The sequence below is a fragment of the Ruditapes philippinarum genome, unplaced genomic scaffold (assembly GCF_026571515.1).
Source record: "Ruditapes philippinarum isolate M1 unplaced genomic scaffold, ASM2657151v2 ctg15793_1_1_1_1, whole genome shotgun sequence".
NCBI classification, from domain to species: Eukaryota; Metazoa; Mollusca; class Bivalvia; order Venerida; family Veneridae; genus Ruditapes; species Ruditapes philippinarum.
The window spans coordinates 1-17,836 of NW_026855147.1; the positions used below are offsets into that span (position 1 = coordinate 1).

The window sequence follows — 17,836 nt, forward strand, 5'->3', positions numbered from 1 at the left end:
TAAATGAATTAGAAATTTAATGAATAATTTTGACATATGAATCGGACATTTGTTACCGTTCTATTTAAACCTTTTACGAAATTTGCAATGAAACATTGTTAATAAGATCGGAAGAGGCTCAGGGGTACATGTTCCTGACAGATCCCATTTTATTTTTTCGTCACACTTTTAATCTTTGACAACTCGTATAATAGCAAGATATTCTGCCAATTAATATTTCATCATTTTTTTCACTGACTCATAAGTCAAAAAGTCCTTTTACAGTAGATTGTTTGTATATTCTTTATTGATGGAAGTGTCGTCATTAGGACTTTGTGTTATCCCAAATTCGTTATACAAGCTCTTGGCAGGATATATGGGAGATTCTAACACTCGCGTGATTTTGTCACTATAGACAAAGAAGGAAAAAAACTGGTGTTAAACTGTCAATAAACACCGGTTAGGGACTACTTGTATATTCGCTGTTATATTTTCACTCTCGATTGTATAGTTTACAAAGCATTTTAAAGCAACAATAAAAAGCATTTTTATTTAATTTTCAGTTCATATAATGTTTTCTTTCATACAATACCAAAATAATATCTCCATACACTAACGCCACAATTAATCCATACAGTTAAATAAATCTTTTGACAAAACGGCGCCCAATCCGTAAGCGCGTAATGACGTCATCCTAAATAAACAACTCATTCATAAAAAGCTGACTTATTTCATACATACAAGAATGATAAATGCGGCACTGAGTAAAACACAATACGAGTTAGTTTTTATTTTGAAAACTTGATAAAAAACGTTTTTTTTTCTTATTATTTCTTTTTTTAATAATTTCTATATCTTCGAACAGTAGTGTGCGAATTAGAACAGCGTTTTACCCGAAAATCGGCACCGGAAGTTATTTCGCTTAAAAAATTAACATTTGATTTTCCTTTATTAATGTTTAAAGAAAATCGAAATAACATCGGCCTGAGAGGTTTTTTTATCGGCTATTTAAAACACCGGGTTTTGTCGTTTTTGATGCGCAAAATTAACGCACCATCAGGCCTACGGCCTTCGTGGTCAATTCTACGCATAAAACTCCATATCCGTGTTAAATAGCGATATACACCTCTCAGGCCCGATTTACTTTCTTAAATATAGCCGACTGACATAAATTAACCCCGGTCGATTTTTTTTAAATCAAGCGAGTTGATCCCGTTTGATTCCATCAGAGACTTGTACAAAAAAAATTTAATCAGTAAAAACAAAAATCAAAATATACTTATAAGTGACACATATAAATTTATAAATGACCATCTAGAAACCTTTGAATAAGTAACTGAATAAAATCATATTGGTCTGCAGCAACATGAATCGGTGTACAATTTAACCATCAACGTTACAGGTATATATAGAATCCATGAACAAGATAGACGAAATTGAGATAAGAGTTGGGCATGATGCAAGCTCTCACATACAACATTTAACCAGTTTATGAACGTGCATGTGATGAGAATGCAGTATTCATTAACTTAATTGAGGATTAAAAAAATGTGTACATAAATAAGACATATGATTTATGATAATATTCATTTCTGAAGCACAACCATTGCTTACTATGCAAAAACTAAACAATTCGTGTTGACATCAGCCTTACGACGCTAAAAATCTTAAATAGGCTTGTCTAATTTTCGATCTGGTCAAAACTATTAAACATGTTTTTTTTTTTAACTAATACGCGTTGACCGAAAAGCGAACATAACAGTTCAGACCATGGTCTCGGAGGTGCCGCCTAATCGTATTCTGCACTGATCGCATGGATCAAATCAGTAGCCGCTTGAAGACTTCGATTTAAACGACATTTGTAGATACTTAAGGCCCTGTCACACTAGACTGCGCTTTTACTGCGTTTGCATGGCGTTGTTTAATTTTATAAAGTGCTGCGAGATCGCAAGAAAAATCTTATATTTTTGATGAAAATGAGACTTCACAGCGTCCTCATGGCGATAATTGCGTTGCTACGGAGCTTCAACGACGTTGCAATGCGTTCTTACGGCGATTTGATTGGCGATTATATGCGTTCGGACTGCGCTTCTACTGCGTTCTTTGCGCTTCCACTGCACTTTCACAGCGCTCACACGGCGCTCTTGCGGCGCTCAAACTGCGCTGAATTTGTGCTTCATATACCAGAAATTACTCATTCTGAATAGTCGTGTACCTGCTGCACCTGCATGCAAGCAAGCAAATTACAGCTTGCTGCCGTTCATCATCCATGGTTGAAAGGATATTTACTTGCAAACACTTTCTATATATATATACAGTGAAAACCCTCTATTAAGACCATTAAAGGGACTGGACTAAAGTGGTCTTAATTGCGATTGGTCCTTATTGTGGATATAATTATCAAAGCACAAATATTTCATAACCACTCTATTTGAATTATTATGTAAAAACATGTTAATACAATTATATCATTACCTTCAAATATTACTATAAACTGATGTTATAATAGTAAATTCTAAATTAAACATAAGTTTGAATATATTCAAAATATATATTTAATTTTAATAGGTCTTGTTTCATGTACGTAATTCACCTATTAATTAAGAAATTAATTCTTCACTAATAAATGTGCAGAAAGTAACAATAAACGAAACTGAAGTTTTTCTCGCCTTTATACAATTTTCCAATCACATATTGTTTCATCAAGTGTCATGCCTTAGTGAATTCAAGTAGATGAATGACAACAAACTTGTTATCATAGTGGGGTTAGATAGATAAAACAATGAATTGGGACAGAAACTGGTGATCTTAAAAGTGGATAAGTGGGGTGGTCTTAATTGTTGATCATGTCACCATTAACATAAAAGAACAGAAAATTCTGTTCTTTAAAAAATTAGTCTAAATAGAGGGTTGTTCTTAATTCCGGGGTGGTCTTAAGTAGGGATTCTACTAACTCGGCGTTCTCAAATTTCTTTGGGACGCCATAAAACCCCCTATTAAAAGGGTTTACTAAAAAATTTGCCCCAAAAATCTAAGCCCCTATAACCTATATTTTTATTTCAAAAGATGGGGGTTTAAAATTTCCCCCTCAAAAAAAATAACATGATAAAAGGTTTTTAAATATAATTAATTTTAAAAAAAATTTAAAATTTTAACATCTTTTTTATTTAAAAAAGTTTAATTGTAAAAAAAATATTTTAAAAACACCTTATTTTAACGTTTGACCAATATATAACGTTAAACCTTATCTGAAAGGTTTTTTTTAGGCTGTATGTCGTGGTTTTTATCTTTTATAGATAAAAAACCGAAAAGGACTTATTTTATAAAAACGAAAATTCGTAACAACAAAAGGGGGACATTCGGGAGTGAATGGAAAAAAAATCAGTAACCACTTTATTTGTTCTGTTTACCTTTTTAAAGTAAGGAAATAAATAAAGAGCGGACAAATATTGCGCAGATTGTCATGATTATTACTGCTCGGATTGTGTAAAAATTTCATGAGGATATTCCAGCACTGTCTGGACATAAGATTCTAGATAAAGGTCAAGTCAATGATGGAACTAGCGGAACTTTGCCTGTAGCACCAACCCAAAGATGCGAGAGACACGGGTTTAAACCTGTAGACATGTATTGTCAAGGTCACGATAACGTTGGTTGTTCTACATGTATGGCAGTAGATCACAGGTAAGACACATTCTATTGTAAGTCATGCAGTGCGTTAAGCCGAAATTAAATGATAGATATAATGATGTAAATGTAACTTAAACTTATTATAGTGATATTTGTTAAGTTTACTTAATTTGCCTCTTATCAATTTCCAAATATGTGCTAACATTTTTTTCAAAAACCTAAAAATAAATCTTGTTTACATTGAGTCCGTCAGATAAGGAATTTTGCGCAGCTTGACATACAAATTATCATTTTGTCTGGACATGATTTTGAAGGGTTATTTCATAATACTTTAATAACTTTATAAGTTAAAAGTAAATGAAATAATGTATTCATTTTGCTTCATATGTCATGATGTGCGTATATCAATTTAACAAACAGATTTCGTGTTCTTTATCAAACGCACGGGTTAAATTTCAATGATACTCTGTGTTCCAACTCTATTTTTGAAAATAACCCGTTTTGAGGCAAGCGCAATGAAAAAAAATGTGTGTATGTCATGTAAGAAATTGAAAATCAAAAAGAGGTTTTCTTTTGTGAATGGCATAGTTTTCATGACTTTATATAAATATGCCTATGACAAAACAGTTAACACCTTCAAGCTGTAATTTGGAACCGTTTCGATTTACACAATAAAAAATGTAAAATTATAATTAAATTGAAAATGTTTATTGAAATAAACGCTAGACATGTTTTACGTGTAAATACATGTATATTGTAGTGAAATGTTTTCCAATATTTGAATTAGTACCGTAATATTTGAAATGGCCCGGCGATATACGGATTCAAGCTCAAATAATTATATTGTTAGATAATCATAAGAGAAATAAAAGACATATCTGTTGAAAGCTTAAAGGAAACATGTATAATTTACACAATGAGATAGCTACTGTATCAATTGTAAATACAGAAAGGCATTTCTGAATTAACTGTTTGTTAATGTCAGTTGAACTTTTATCAATTCATACATTTTTACAAAATGCACAACGCAAGTTTATAATTAATATCTTTCCTCAATATTTATAATGTTCTTAACTCGAATATAAAAATAACACTTTTGGGACACACAATTAAATACAAAAAATGATATATATATAGATAGATATTAACATGTGAAAATTATAATTCTCGTATCATAGTTGGAAGGAAACAAAATGTTTGATGTACAGACACGATTCTTAGTCAAATAGCTCATAAAAATCACATTTTACGTACACATATAATGCAACAAGTTTCATCATTCATATCTAGATAGAATGAAAAGCCAATGTCTAATGTAAAATTAATGCATTGTACCTCGCAATATATACAGTTTAAATTATTCAATTTTCAGGTCTTGTAACGATGTTTTCTACGTGCCTGAGTACGTCTTAGATCATGACCCAACACGTCAATGTGAAGACCTTCAACAGAAAATGCTAGCTGTTACCGGTGACATTGAATTTCAGCTGAAAATTCGACAACGAGAAATTAAACGTCTGTTTCAGCGGAAAAAAGAAGAAGTTGAAAACATAAAACAGTTCCGGATTGACATCAACGAGAAACTTGACAATCTTGAAAAGAAAAGCATTGATAACATAGAAGGTAAATACAAAGCATTAATCAAGAAGTTTGAAGAGCAAATTACAATTCTGACAACTTTCCAGACCGATGTTCAGACTTCAGCAGCAGATATTATATCCGCCTCATCAAATGTGTCGCAAAAATTTGTGGGAATGAAAGTAGCTTACTCAGTTACAGAAAAAGCAGACAATGGTTTAAAAAAGAAAGCAGTGGAATTCAAAAGATTTGATGTAATCTTTGAACAGCAACCGAAGTTGATGTCAATGATAGATCAAATGGACATATTGGGAGAAATTGTGGAAAAAACTGCTTTATATAGGCTAGGGGAAAAGAGGGAGATTAGTATGAAACATGATTCAGACTCGAACTCCTGTTATGATATACGCAGTATATGTAAGCTTAAGGATGGCTGTGTGATTATCGCTGATTACAGTAAAAAAAGCTTAAAACGTCTTGACTTGGCCTCTTCCAAAATAATAGATGTATGTCAACTTTCGAGTTCCGCGTGGCAAATTTGTGAAGTTGACAATGAGATAGCTGTATCCTCCTATTTTGAGAGTAACATTGACATAGTAACTACAGAAGGACCACTAAAAGTAGCACGGGAAATCAAAACCGCTCATCATTGTTTTGGCTTAGGGTACAGAAATGGGAAAATTTATGTAACTGATACAAACAAGACTGTTTATGTCTACAACAAGACAGGGACAATACTGATACAATTTTCCAAAGATCAGTCAGGTGACGACTTGTTTAGCAATATCTTCAGTCTTACAGTGAGTCAAGATGGTGAGATGATATATGTTGCCGATAGTAAACATGGCCTTGTAGTACTTAGTAAGGAAGGTAAATTACACGGAAAATATAAGCCTTCCAACCTAAGAATTGCGAGAGAGATTTGTGAAACAGACAGTGGAGATATACTTGTTTGTGGAGATACAAGTAACAATATTGTACAATTTTCTCCAAATGGTGAGGTGGTAGGAGAAATACTTTCATTAGATGGTCAAGCCGGAGGTTGTCGGGCGGCTTGCTTTGATCGCAATCACATGAGACTTATAGTTGGACGAGGTAGCCGGGATTATATAGAAGTTTACGATATGCAGTGAACAATAAAGAACAAATGATATCTAAACTTTCATGGCAGTAAATCAATAACTGACTTATTAATCAAATTTCAAGACATTTGTAATGATATTCTCTTAAGATAATCTTAAGGAAAATCTTACTCAAAATGAATGAACATTCATTCATTTATACATTTCATCCTAGAATTGATATTTAATTAGTGTAAAAGATAACTCTTCATAAAAATATCAGTGTAAAAGATAACTCTTCATGAATTTTATAAAAGCTAATTCTAAAATAATTAAGATATAGTAAAATTGTATTTCCAGTTGACTGTCTTGAATTTATTTGATAAAAAAATGAATGTCTAAAATTTTAATTGTTACCTCATACACTTTTGGTGTCATATCAAGGCCACATTAAAATAAATTTCAATAATAATAAAGTTCAATAATCATTTATTTTCTATCATCAATTTATTTGGTAAAGTTAGTTACAATGAAGACAGCTTGAATCCTCCATCAGATTATGTGCCGTCATTTGCGTTATACAAGCATAGTGTAAGGGAGCGCTAAATGTTTGCGTTATTGAAAATGATTCTTTTGTGCCTTAAACAGTCTTTATCCTGGGTAAGTGGTAAATACATTGTATTCGTGTAGCGTCATTACTGAATTTATTGCAATAGTTGAATAAAAAATTATTTTGCTTGCATAATATAATTTTATTTAACTCGTTCTAAAATATCAGTATTCAACCTACAGACATTTAATATCCTCTATATATTTCATGCTTCCTTATTAAAAGAAATAATATATGTCAGCCCCTTCCCCCCCCCTCCAAAAAAGATATTAAACGAATTAAAACAATAAAGAAGTTGAAATTCAAAAACACCTTTTTAATCTGTGGTTAAAACATGTCAACCGGTTACAAAATCTTTGCTAGATATCAAAAAGAAGATTTTTCATGCTAAACATCTAAGCTCTAGCTCGTTGAGTTTTTTAAAAGAAGATATTTTAAGTTTTTACTATACACATATAGTTAAATACAATGACATCCCTGGGGCGGGGCCAGTTTTGACCCCAGGGCTTTTATTTGAACAAACTTTGTAGACACTTACTAGAAGATGTTTAATGCTTAATATCTAAACTCTAGCTATTTGGGTTTTTTCAAAGAAGATTTTAAGTTTTTACTATACACATATAGTTAAAAACAATGACATCCCGGTGCAGGGCCAATTTTGACCCAAGGGCTTTTATTTGAACGAACTTTTCAGACACTCACTAGAAGATGTTTCATGCTTAATATCTAAACTTTAGTTATTTGGTTTTTTTCAAAGATTTTTTAGGTTTTTGCTATACACATATAAGGAAAATCAATGACCCCTGGGGCGGGGCCAATTTTGACCCCAGGGCTTTTATTTGAACAAACTTAGTAGACGCCCATTAGAACATGTTTTATGCTAAATATCTAAGCTCTAGCTCTTTGGGTTCTTTAAAAGAAGATTTTTTAAAGTTTTTACTGTATGCATTTAGGGAAAATCAATGACCCCTATGGGGTGGGATTAATTGTGACCCTAGGGCTTTTTTTAACAAACTAGATAGACACCCATAAGAACATGTTTTATGCTAAATATCTTAGCTCTAGCTCTTTGGGTTCTTTAAAAGAAGGTTTTTAAGTTTTTACTATATGACCGCCGCCATGAGAAAAGGGGCACTCGGGCATATATGACGTAACGTCAAAAACTTCGGGAAAAGGAGAACGGCTAATGACAGCGATTTTTTCGTCGCCATACTAGTTTCCGTGCGCGAGATTTATAAAGTATTGGCTGTATATGAATTGTTTGAGGAAATGGACGAATTTGAGGTAAAAAAACAAACATTATATTATATTTATATTTAAAAATTTGGTGTCTAGTCGTCATATTTATTGACTTTTTAAACACGTCTGCTGTTCGCTATCGTTTGCAGCTTTAATCCCGGTCTACGAATTATTCACAGCAAAACTATACATTAATTTTAAATGATGTCACACTTTGCAATTTCTGTCAGTTTATGTCATATTTGTTAATTTAAACTGAATTTTATTAGCGCTGTATTGATTTTTTTGACAGCAGTGTTTACATAAATGCTAAGCGACGTGATTCTCTCCCCTGTTTGCTATTTTTAGCAAAAATTATTTTATATAATAAATATTGACAGCTCATGTTTACATGTGTCCGTGGCTCAGTGGATAAAGCGTGTGCGTTGCGTGCTCGTCGATCGTGGTTCGAAACCTCGTTCAGTCTTATTTTTTTTTTTACATTTAATCTTTAAATGTTCTTTCAAATACTTTTTTCGATTATTTTAGGAATTAAATGGATTATTTGAATCATTTGGAGTACCTGCCGAGCAGAGTCCAACATCAACAGAGGTTGATATTCCTGAAGATCTGAGCCAGGAGTTTGAAGTCAGTGACAGTGACCAAGAACAGTCTGACACAGAACAGGTAGTGAATGAAAGGATTGAAGAAGTGATTAGAAATTATGACACTGTAAATTCCAGGGAATCAGACTCAGACAGAGACACTGATGACGCATCATGTAACAGAGCCTGTAATGTTTGTACGTGTAAAGTTGATTGCCTTCTCTAGTTTGACAAAGCTAGTGTTGACAGTCACACACTTTCTATGAGAGAGATTGACAGAAATGAAGCAGAGATGTTCATTACTGGGAGTGTACATCAAATTGCTACTGACGAAACTCTTAAAGGGAAACGCCGGAAACGGACTCGTTTTAGATACACATTTCATGGTAAACCTATCTGTAAGAAGGCATTCATGTATGTAAATGATATCGGATCAAAAGCTCTCCGAAACCTACTTGATCACTTTACTACCAATGGCGCAATACCACGTACCCACGGAAACAGTGGAAGAAAACCACACCATGCCCTCGGTTACAATGAGATACGGTTTTGTGTAGACTGGATTTTATGGTATGCTGATATCAATCGTTTACCTATGCCAGCAGCACCCAGGGGCCGTGACGGGGAAGCCCCTATTCTTCTCCCGTCGAACCTTACAAAAGCTTCTCTACACAGTCAATACTGTCAGGCATGTGAGGAGTCAGATGTACGGAAGCTCGGAGTGTCATCATTCAAAAATGTATGGAAAAATTGCATTCCACACATAAAGATAATGTCACCAAAAGATGACGTGTGTCATAAGTGTGAGCAGTTGCGACATAGTGTTATGGATGCTGTGACGGAGCAAGCAAAACTTGATGCAGCAAATTGTCACCGGGAGCATGTGCAGGTATTCTATATTGCTAATTGTTATCTTGTATTTTTCAAAGTAGCTTTTTATTTTCCCTTTGTTACATCTCATGTAAGTAATACCGTAGGCATAAAAATCATAGATATTTTATATACATGTACATCTTGGACAAACCACAATAAATGTTTTACCTTAATGTTTTAGGATGCTCAAACAGAACGTCAGGCGTACATGACAGCGGTTATTCAAGCGAGAGAAGAGATGGTAGGTTACACCCGACCGACAATACCCGTTGCACCAATTTCCACAGAGTTCAGTAAGGTATGCATATGACAGTTATGGTATAAGCTTTAAAGATCTTTTACAGGTTATATGACCATATATAAACGGTTGTTGTATATATAACCGAGCTGAAAGGCAATTGCATATTACCGTTTACATTCATTAAGAATCAATTTTTATTACGAACTTATAATAATGCAAACTTTCTTTATTATTAGAAGTAAAATGAAATAAATATATAAATCGATTGCAGCAGTGCATACAGATTATATTAACGTCACGATTATCCGTTGAAAAAATGACGTTATAAACGTGCAATATTATAATTATTAGTTAACATATTGAGAGTGCTATAGTCTGGAGGCTCCTGTCTTTATATTTGATAATTAAAAAAATGGATTTAACATACAAAACTGCATGGTTTTTAAATTAACAATTTGGAAAATGCATATGTGATTCATATTGGTAAACTTAGATTAGTCAGAATATTAGTAAATAAAGTCATCATTAGAATAGTCAACATACATGTATAATATAAAAAAAAAGCTTAGTATTTTATTGATTAATATTTTGGTCAATTTATCAGGTTCATATCACTTTTGACTACAGTCAGAGTGTGACAATCCCTCATCACAGTCGACAGATGGGACCCATGCATGTACTTTGTAACAGGCAGGAAAATAAATATGTTCGGTATCCGCATTGACTCTACAAGTGAGCAGTTCAACTACTTAATAGATGAAGATCAGTCTATAGGTATGTTAACTATTAACCAAATTTACTTAGAAACGTATATCATGACAGAATAGGATATGTGATTGGATGTGGGTAAATGTGGGTTATTAGGCATATTGTCGTCCTCCCGAAATATAATTATGATCATTGCATTAATGAGTTTTACACTACGCTATATTATTGCCATTTTTATTAATTGATATAAAACTGTATTTCATATAATTTATTGTCACCTTACAGGTTTAGATGGAACTGGGACACATGGACTAAATTCAGTATTAAGCATGCTCCATCATTGTTTACATAATTACGGATTTGGCGAAAAAGGACTTTATCTTCATGCAGATAATTGCGGAGGTAAATCTTTTTTTTCACATTAACTTATGAATAAAAATATTCAGCATATTCATTGATTAATAATACTAAAACAAGTAATATAAAGTTATTTCCGTTCCTTTTTCTTGTTAATAGGTCAAAATAAGAATAGATACACACTGGCGTATCTTTGTTGGAGAGTAAACAGAGGGTTACATGAACACATGGCTATTCCCGGGCATACAAAGTAAGTACCTTGATATATTTATACATAGCATCGTTGCGGCATATTCGTAAGCGTTGGTTATGTTACTCCTTATGTTTCGTCACAAAATTAAATAAAATCCTCATATTTTATTCAGATATAAGTGAACACATAGTTAAGTAACAGCCTACTCAAAAATATGTGACGAAGTGGATTTTACTACTACAGTGTTTTTATGGTTATGTGATAACTAATTTGTTTGTACTGTCATTCTTTAATTCTTGTACTTTATTTTTATCTAAGGTGTCTTGTCGATGGTGGCTTCGGGCGAATTAAAAAACTATTCAAGAGGTCTGATTGCGAGAGTCTGAGTCAATTTGCAGACATTGTGGATAAATCGACAAGGAACAATTTCCGTTTTATATCGAAATGAAAACAATGATCAAACATGGAAATGGTAATTAATTTTCTACAGAGTTTAAAATTTTTTTCGATAACTAGTTAATAATATAATGTAGGCTTAAACATTATAACAAGCATGTATAATAATGATGATCACTATCACAGCCACGCCGATCGCTAGCAATACACATACATAGTAGCAACAAACAAAAACGTTATTTATTTTAAATGCAACAGAAGAAAAGAAATGCAATGCATAAAATCTTTTTTCACAAAGATGGTATATTTTTCAATGAGGATATACGTTATATACATTATTAACTGCATTTAATAAAATAACATTATTTTAACACAGGTATGACTGGAAGTCGTATTTGACGCGATATTTCCTACAAGTGAAAGGCATACAGAAATATCACTGCTTCAGATTTTCTGCTGCAGACAAGTCGGCTGTGTTTGTAAAGGAAAGAATATATAGCGAGTAGATTAGAGTTCCGCTGATAAGACGTAATACTGAAGTTCTAACAACAACCTTTCCCGAGGTCATACAGCCCGCAGGATTAAGTTGTACACGGCGCGAATATTTATACCGTAACGTTAGAAAATATGTGCGTCCTGCATACCAAGATGCCACGTGCCCGCCATACACCGAAGAGTGATTCACGCTGCATGCATACAGACTGACTGATGAATTTTGTTATTGTTTTCAAGTTCAGTTGTTACCATTTTTTATAATTAAAGTTTTGCTTTTAACATTATTAGGGCCAAGTCTTATAATTATAACATGTAATTGTTTTACATGTTTTATTCAAGAATACGATAATTTTGAAAATAGTGTTATAAAATAGTTTTTAAATTATATTTTAATATCTTACTTTTATATATTTTAGTATTATTCTAGTAAGTGCAAAATTAAAACTTTTGAAACACTTGACTTCATTTGTTATCTGATAAACTACATTTGACGTCGTCATAATTATTATGACGTTACGTAAATCTGTCGTTGACGTTGCATTAATGTCCTCTTTTAAACCTCTATATCTCAAAAAGTATTTGCAATATCAATGTGAAATAAAGTGCGTCGTGCACAATAATGCATGTCCTAAAATATTAGCCATAAAACTAAAAATCGATAAAAATTGCCCGAGTGCCCCTTTTCTCGTGGCGGCGGCCATATGCATATAGGGAAAATCAATTGGGCCCTAAGGAGGGGCCAATTTTGACCCTAGGGCTTTTATTGGAACAAATTTGGAAGACACTCACTAGAAGATGTTACATACCAAACATCTTAGCTTTAGCTCTTTGGGTTTTTTAAAGAATTTTTTTTTTAAGTTTTTACTATATGCATAGAGGGAAAATCAATGACCCCCTGGGACGGGGCCAATTTTGACCCAAGGGCTTTTATTTGAACAAACTTAACAGAAACTCACTAGAAGATGTTTCATGCCAAATATTTTAAAGTTGACCACCAAAGAAACATTCCTGCGAAGTTTGGATGAAATTGGCTGAGTGGTTTATGAGATGTCATTTAAAGTAAAAGTTTACGGACGGACGGACAGACGGAAGGACAGACGGACGGACAGACAGACAGACAGAAAGACGGAGCCTATTTCTATATCTCCCTTTTTTTCGGAAAGGCAGGGGACAATAAAGCCTGAGTGACAAAATGTTACAAACGACAAGCGTCTCGTCATATTTTAGTTTTCCAGTCACTCTCATCCCGTATATCCCATCAAATACTTGTATAAATAATATAATGATATATACAACAGTAAAAAAACAATTATCAAAATAAACTTTAAGTGAAAATGTAACATTTAAATTATCAATTTATAACTTTTGAATATGAAACTGAATATACTCTTATTGGTTTGCACATGAATCGATGTAGAACATATATCAACATTACAATTAAACATGCATATAGAAATCTTGAGCAAGATAGACGAAATCGATCAGATACCCGGCATGCTGCAAATTCATCTTTCACATACAAACTTTTACCAGTATATAAACGTGCATATGATGAAAAATTTAGTATTTATTAAACTTTATTGCTTAATTTAATTCAGTATAAAATTGTAGAAAAATGTGAAATATAAATTGAAGATATTATATTTATTTCTGAAGATCGCGACTTTTATGACGAAATTTGCTAACTTTGTATCCCTACTCCATTACATATTCATGCAGAAAAAAACTACTACACACTGGCATCAGCCTTTCCACGCAGGCTTGTCCATTTTTCGATCTAGTCATAACTGTTCATAATATATTAAAAGAAATAACACATATGCATTGACCGAATAGCAAACGCAACATTGCAGACAATGATCACGGATATGCCGACTGATCTTTGTCTGCACCGGTCGCACTGGTAGAATTATCAGTAGTCGATAGAGATAATGTGATCTGTTTAATAAACTTGTGTTTTACCCCCACGTAAGAAAAAGTCGACATTTATCTCGTTACAAAGGTTTAAAGAAAAATATATTAACACATTGAAACAGGCATGTCTACTTAACAAAGTGTGAATTTATAAACAAAACAATAACCATAAACTACCAAATTAAACTTACCTTTTACTAACAATTTGACGTTGTACACAAATAATCTATTTGTTCATTTTTAGCTCGGTATCGATTGTTATAATTATATTTCCTGTTTTAGATTACGTATTTTATAAAACGTAAATTTGTGTCAAGGAAAATTGCAGCCATTTCCTGAAGTGAGATGGAAAGACAGTCAGATGAACCACTTCATCTGTTATGTTCACCTTGTAAACGTAAGGAAAGAAATAAAGAAGCGGACATATATTGCGCAGATTGCCATGATTATTATTGTTCTGATTGTCTAAACATTCACGATGATTTTCCAGCATTGTCTTGTCATAAGATTCTAGATAAAGATCAAGTCAAAGATGGAACAAGCGGAATTTTGCCTGTAACACCAACACAAAGATGGGAGAAACACGGGTTTAAACCTGTTGACATGTATTGGCAAAGTCACGATAACGTTGGTTGTGCTACATGTATGGCAGTATATCACAGGTAAGATCCTATTTAATTTATGTCATGTTCTACGTTAGCCAAAATTTAATGATAAATATACCATAATGAGGTAAATGCCAATTAAATTTAGTGTTTTGGTTTAATTTACTTCATTTGCCTGTTCCCTATTTCCCAATTTAACATACCCGCAAACAGTTGCATTTCTGGTGAGATACCTCGAGATACGATCACATATGTCTGTACGGGATTTTGCAAGGTTATGTTATAATATTTTCAATTTTAAGAAGATACAATTTAATGAAATAATGTATTCATTTTTCTTCATATGACGTGATGTTTATATCAATTTAACAGACAAAGTTCGTGATCTTTATCAAACGCACGGTTTGAATTACATTGCCGTTCTGTATTGAAGTCTCCTGTGCCGTGACACGCGAAATGATTATTTCTTTATCTTTCTTAATTTGTTTTGAAAATGAAAAATGTTTTTCATGTAACAAATGGAAAATAAAATCATCTTTTTCCTTTTAAAAATTTATTTTAATTGTACAAAATGGTTACGTATGACATAGTTCTCATTCTTTATATAAAATACGCCTTAGTCAAAACTTTCAAACTGTACTTTTGAATCCTACATATCTAAATCGGTTCAGCAATATACGGATTTAAGCTTTTCAGTGCTTAGATGAACATCAGAGAAATAGAGACATATATGTCGAAGCTAGATACAGTCATGTATAATTTACACATGAGGATAGTTTCTGTATCAAATGTTAATAAAGAAAGCATTTCTGAGTTAATTGTGAAGTTTTGTAAGATATTTAAGTTTTGAACATTTCTCCATACATACATTTTTACAATGTGCACAAAGCAATTACATTAAATTCTTCTTTCCTCAATAAGTATGATGTCATATGAAAATATCCAAATTAAATGTTTTGGGGCTTAAACCTCTAGATTATCACACGTTGCTCATTTAAATAACGAAGTATTAAAATTATTCATTTTTAATAAATCTATATTTGTTTCATATAAAGATGGTCATACATAACAATATGATTTATCAACATATGAGAATATACGTCGTATTGATAATTCTCGTATGATTTTAAAAAGAAGCAAAATAGTTGATGAACAGACACGATACTTTTTTTTCAAATAAAATAAAATTGTGCCTTAAAACATTTCTGGGAAGAAAACTTGCCAATTTATTGGTACAAATCTATTTTTATAGTACACATAAAATTCAATAAGTTTCTTCCTTCTTTTTGAATGTTGTTGACGGGTATTAAACCCTTGCAACCAGCAATCCTTCTAAAAGTTAACCACTCAGTCGCACCATGACTATTAAATTATTTAACATTGTTAATTTGGGTAAAAGTGTTAAATATCTCAAATTAATAGAATTACCTGCCAATGACTAATTTAAATAAATGCATGTTAAATATCTCAAATTAAAAGAATTACCTGCCAATGACTAATTTAAATAAATGCATGTTTAAAAATTTTGACAATTTTCAGGTCATGTAACGATGTTTTCTATGTGCCTGAGTACGTCTTAGAACATGATCCTACAAGTCAATGTGAAGACGTTCAACAGAAAATGCTAGCTGTTACCGGTGACATTGAATTTCAGCTAAAAATTCGCCAATGGGAAATAAAACGTCTGTTTAAACGGAAAGAAGAAGAAGTTGAGAAAATAAAGCAGTTCCGAATTGACGTTAACCAAAAACTTGACAATCTTGAGAAGAAGAGCATTGCTAATATTGAAGATAAATACAAAGCATTCATCAAGATGTTTGAAGAGCAAATTTCTATACTGACAACTTTCCAGACAGATGTTCAGTCTTCAGCAGAAGAATTAAAATCCGCCTCATCAAACGTGTCGCAAAAATTTGTGGGTATGAAAGTAGCTAACACAGTTACTGAAAGGGCAGACAATGGTTTAAAAGAGAAGACCATAGAATTTAAAAGAATTGATGTAGTTTTTGAATGTAAACAGAGTCTGACGTCAAAGATAGATGAGATGGATATTTTAGGGGACATCATTGAACAACCTGCTAAATATCAGCTTCGAGAAAAAAGGGAGATAGATATCAAACATGATTCAGACAAGAGCGATTGTTCTATATACAGTGCATGTTTACTAAATGACGGGTCTATTGTAATCGCAGATTTTGTTAATAAAAGCTTAAAACGTCTTGACGTGGCCTCTTCCAAAATAGTAGATGTCTGTCAACTTCCAAGATCCCCGTGGCATATTTGTGAAGTTGACAATGAGATAGCTGTATCCTCCAGTTGGATGAACATCGACATTGTAACTACAGAAGGTCCTCTTAAAGTAGCACGGGAAATAAAAACTGATCATGACTGTTTTGGCTTAGGGTACAGAAATGGAAACTTGTATGTTACTGATTCGACGGAGACTATTTTTGTCTACAACAAGACAGGGACAATGCTGATACAATATTCAAAAGATCAGTCAGGTGACAACTTGTTTAGGAATATCTACAGTCTTACAGTCAGTCAAGATGGTGAGAGGATGTATGTTGCTGACTGGACATATGGTCTTGTAGTACTTAGTAAGGAAGGTAAATTACATGGAAAATATAATCCTTTTAACCTCGGAAATGCAAGGGAGATTTGTGAAACAGACAGTGGAGATATACTTGTTTGCGGTGAATCATCTAACAATATTCTACAATTTTCTCCTAATGGTGAGGTGATAGGAGAAATACTTACATCAGATGGCCAAGAAGGAGGTTGTAAGGCGGTTTGCTATGATCGCAATCACATGAGACTGATAGTTGGACGAGCAAAACGGGGTTATATAGAAGTTTACGACATGAAGTGAACAATAAAGAACAAATGATATTTAAACTTTCATGGCAGTAAATCAATAACTGACTTATTGATCAAATTTCAAGACATCTGTAATGATATTCTCTCAAGATAATCTTGAGGAAATTTTTTTCTCAAAATGAATGAACATTTATTTATGAATGCATTTCATCCCAGAAATGTGTAAAACATAACTCTTCATGAAGAATATCATTGTAAAAGATAACTCTTGATGAATTTAATAAAGTTTATTCTAAAATAATTAAGATATAGTAAAATTGTATATTGTATTTCCAGATGACTGTCTTGAATTTATTTGAGCAAAAACAAAAAACGAATGTCTAAAATTGAAAGTGTTACTGCATACACTTTTGGTGTCGTATAAACTTTTAAAGGCCACATTAAAATCAATTAAAAGTTCAATAATCATTTTTTTTCTGTCATCAATTCATTTGGTAAAGTAATTTCATAAGTATGATGAAGACAGCTTGAATCCCCAATCAGATTATGTGCC

The 17,836-nt window shown here is 32.7% G+C and overlaps 3 protein-coding genes across 3 annotated transcripts; all 3 read left to right on the plus strand.

Annotated features, from left to right (window-relative positions):
* Window positions 1–3,422: 3,422 nt before the first annotated feature.
* LOC132742274 (uncharacterized) lies at window positions 3,423–6,601 on the plus strand. The gene is made up of 2 exons (XM_060730631.1): window positions 3,423–3,663; window positions 4,982–6,601. The coding sequence occupies exons 1-2, from the start codon at window positions 3,605–3,607 to the stop codon at window positions 6,318–6,320; spliced, it is 1,398 nt and encodes a 465-aa protein (XP_060586614.1). The 5' UTR covers window positions 3,423–3,604; the 3' UTR covers window positions 6,321–6,601.
* Window positions 6,602–8,937: 2,336 nt separating this feature from the next.
* On the plus strand, window positions 8,938–12,591 carry LOC132742275 (uncharacterized). The gene is made up of 8 exons (XM_060730632.1): window positions 8,938–9,570; window positions 9,736–9,852; window positions 10,400–10,512; window positions 10,544–10,569; window positions 10,789–10,905; window positions 11,020–11,110; window positions 11,372–11,525; window positions 11,826–12,591. The coding sequence occupies exons 1-7, from the start codon at window positions 8,944–8,946 to the stop codon at window positions 11,499–11,501; spliced, it is 1,221 nt and encodes a 406-aa protein (XP_060586615.1). The 5' UTR covers window positions 8,938–8,943; the 3' UTR covers window positions 11,502–11,525; window positions 11,826–12,591.
* Window positions 12,592–14,203: 1,612 nt separating this feature from the next.
* On the plus strand, window positions 14,204–17,618 carry LOC132742273 (uncharacterized). The gene is made up of 2 exons (XM_060730630.1): window positions 14,204–14,520; window positions 16,003–17,618. The coding sequence occupies exons 1-2, from the start codon at window positions 14,204–14,206 to the stop codon at window positions 17,333–17,335; spliced, it is 1,650 nt and encodes a 549-aa protein (XP_060586613.1). The 3' UTR covers window positions 17,336–17,618.
* Window positions 17,619–17,836: the final 218 nt, after the last annotated feature.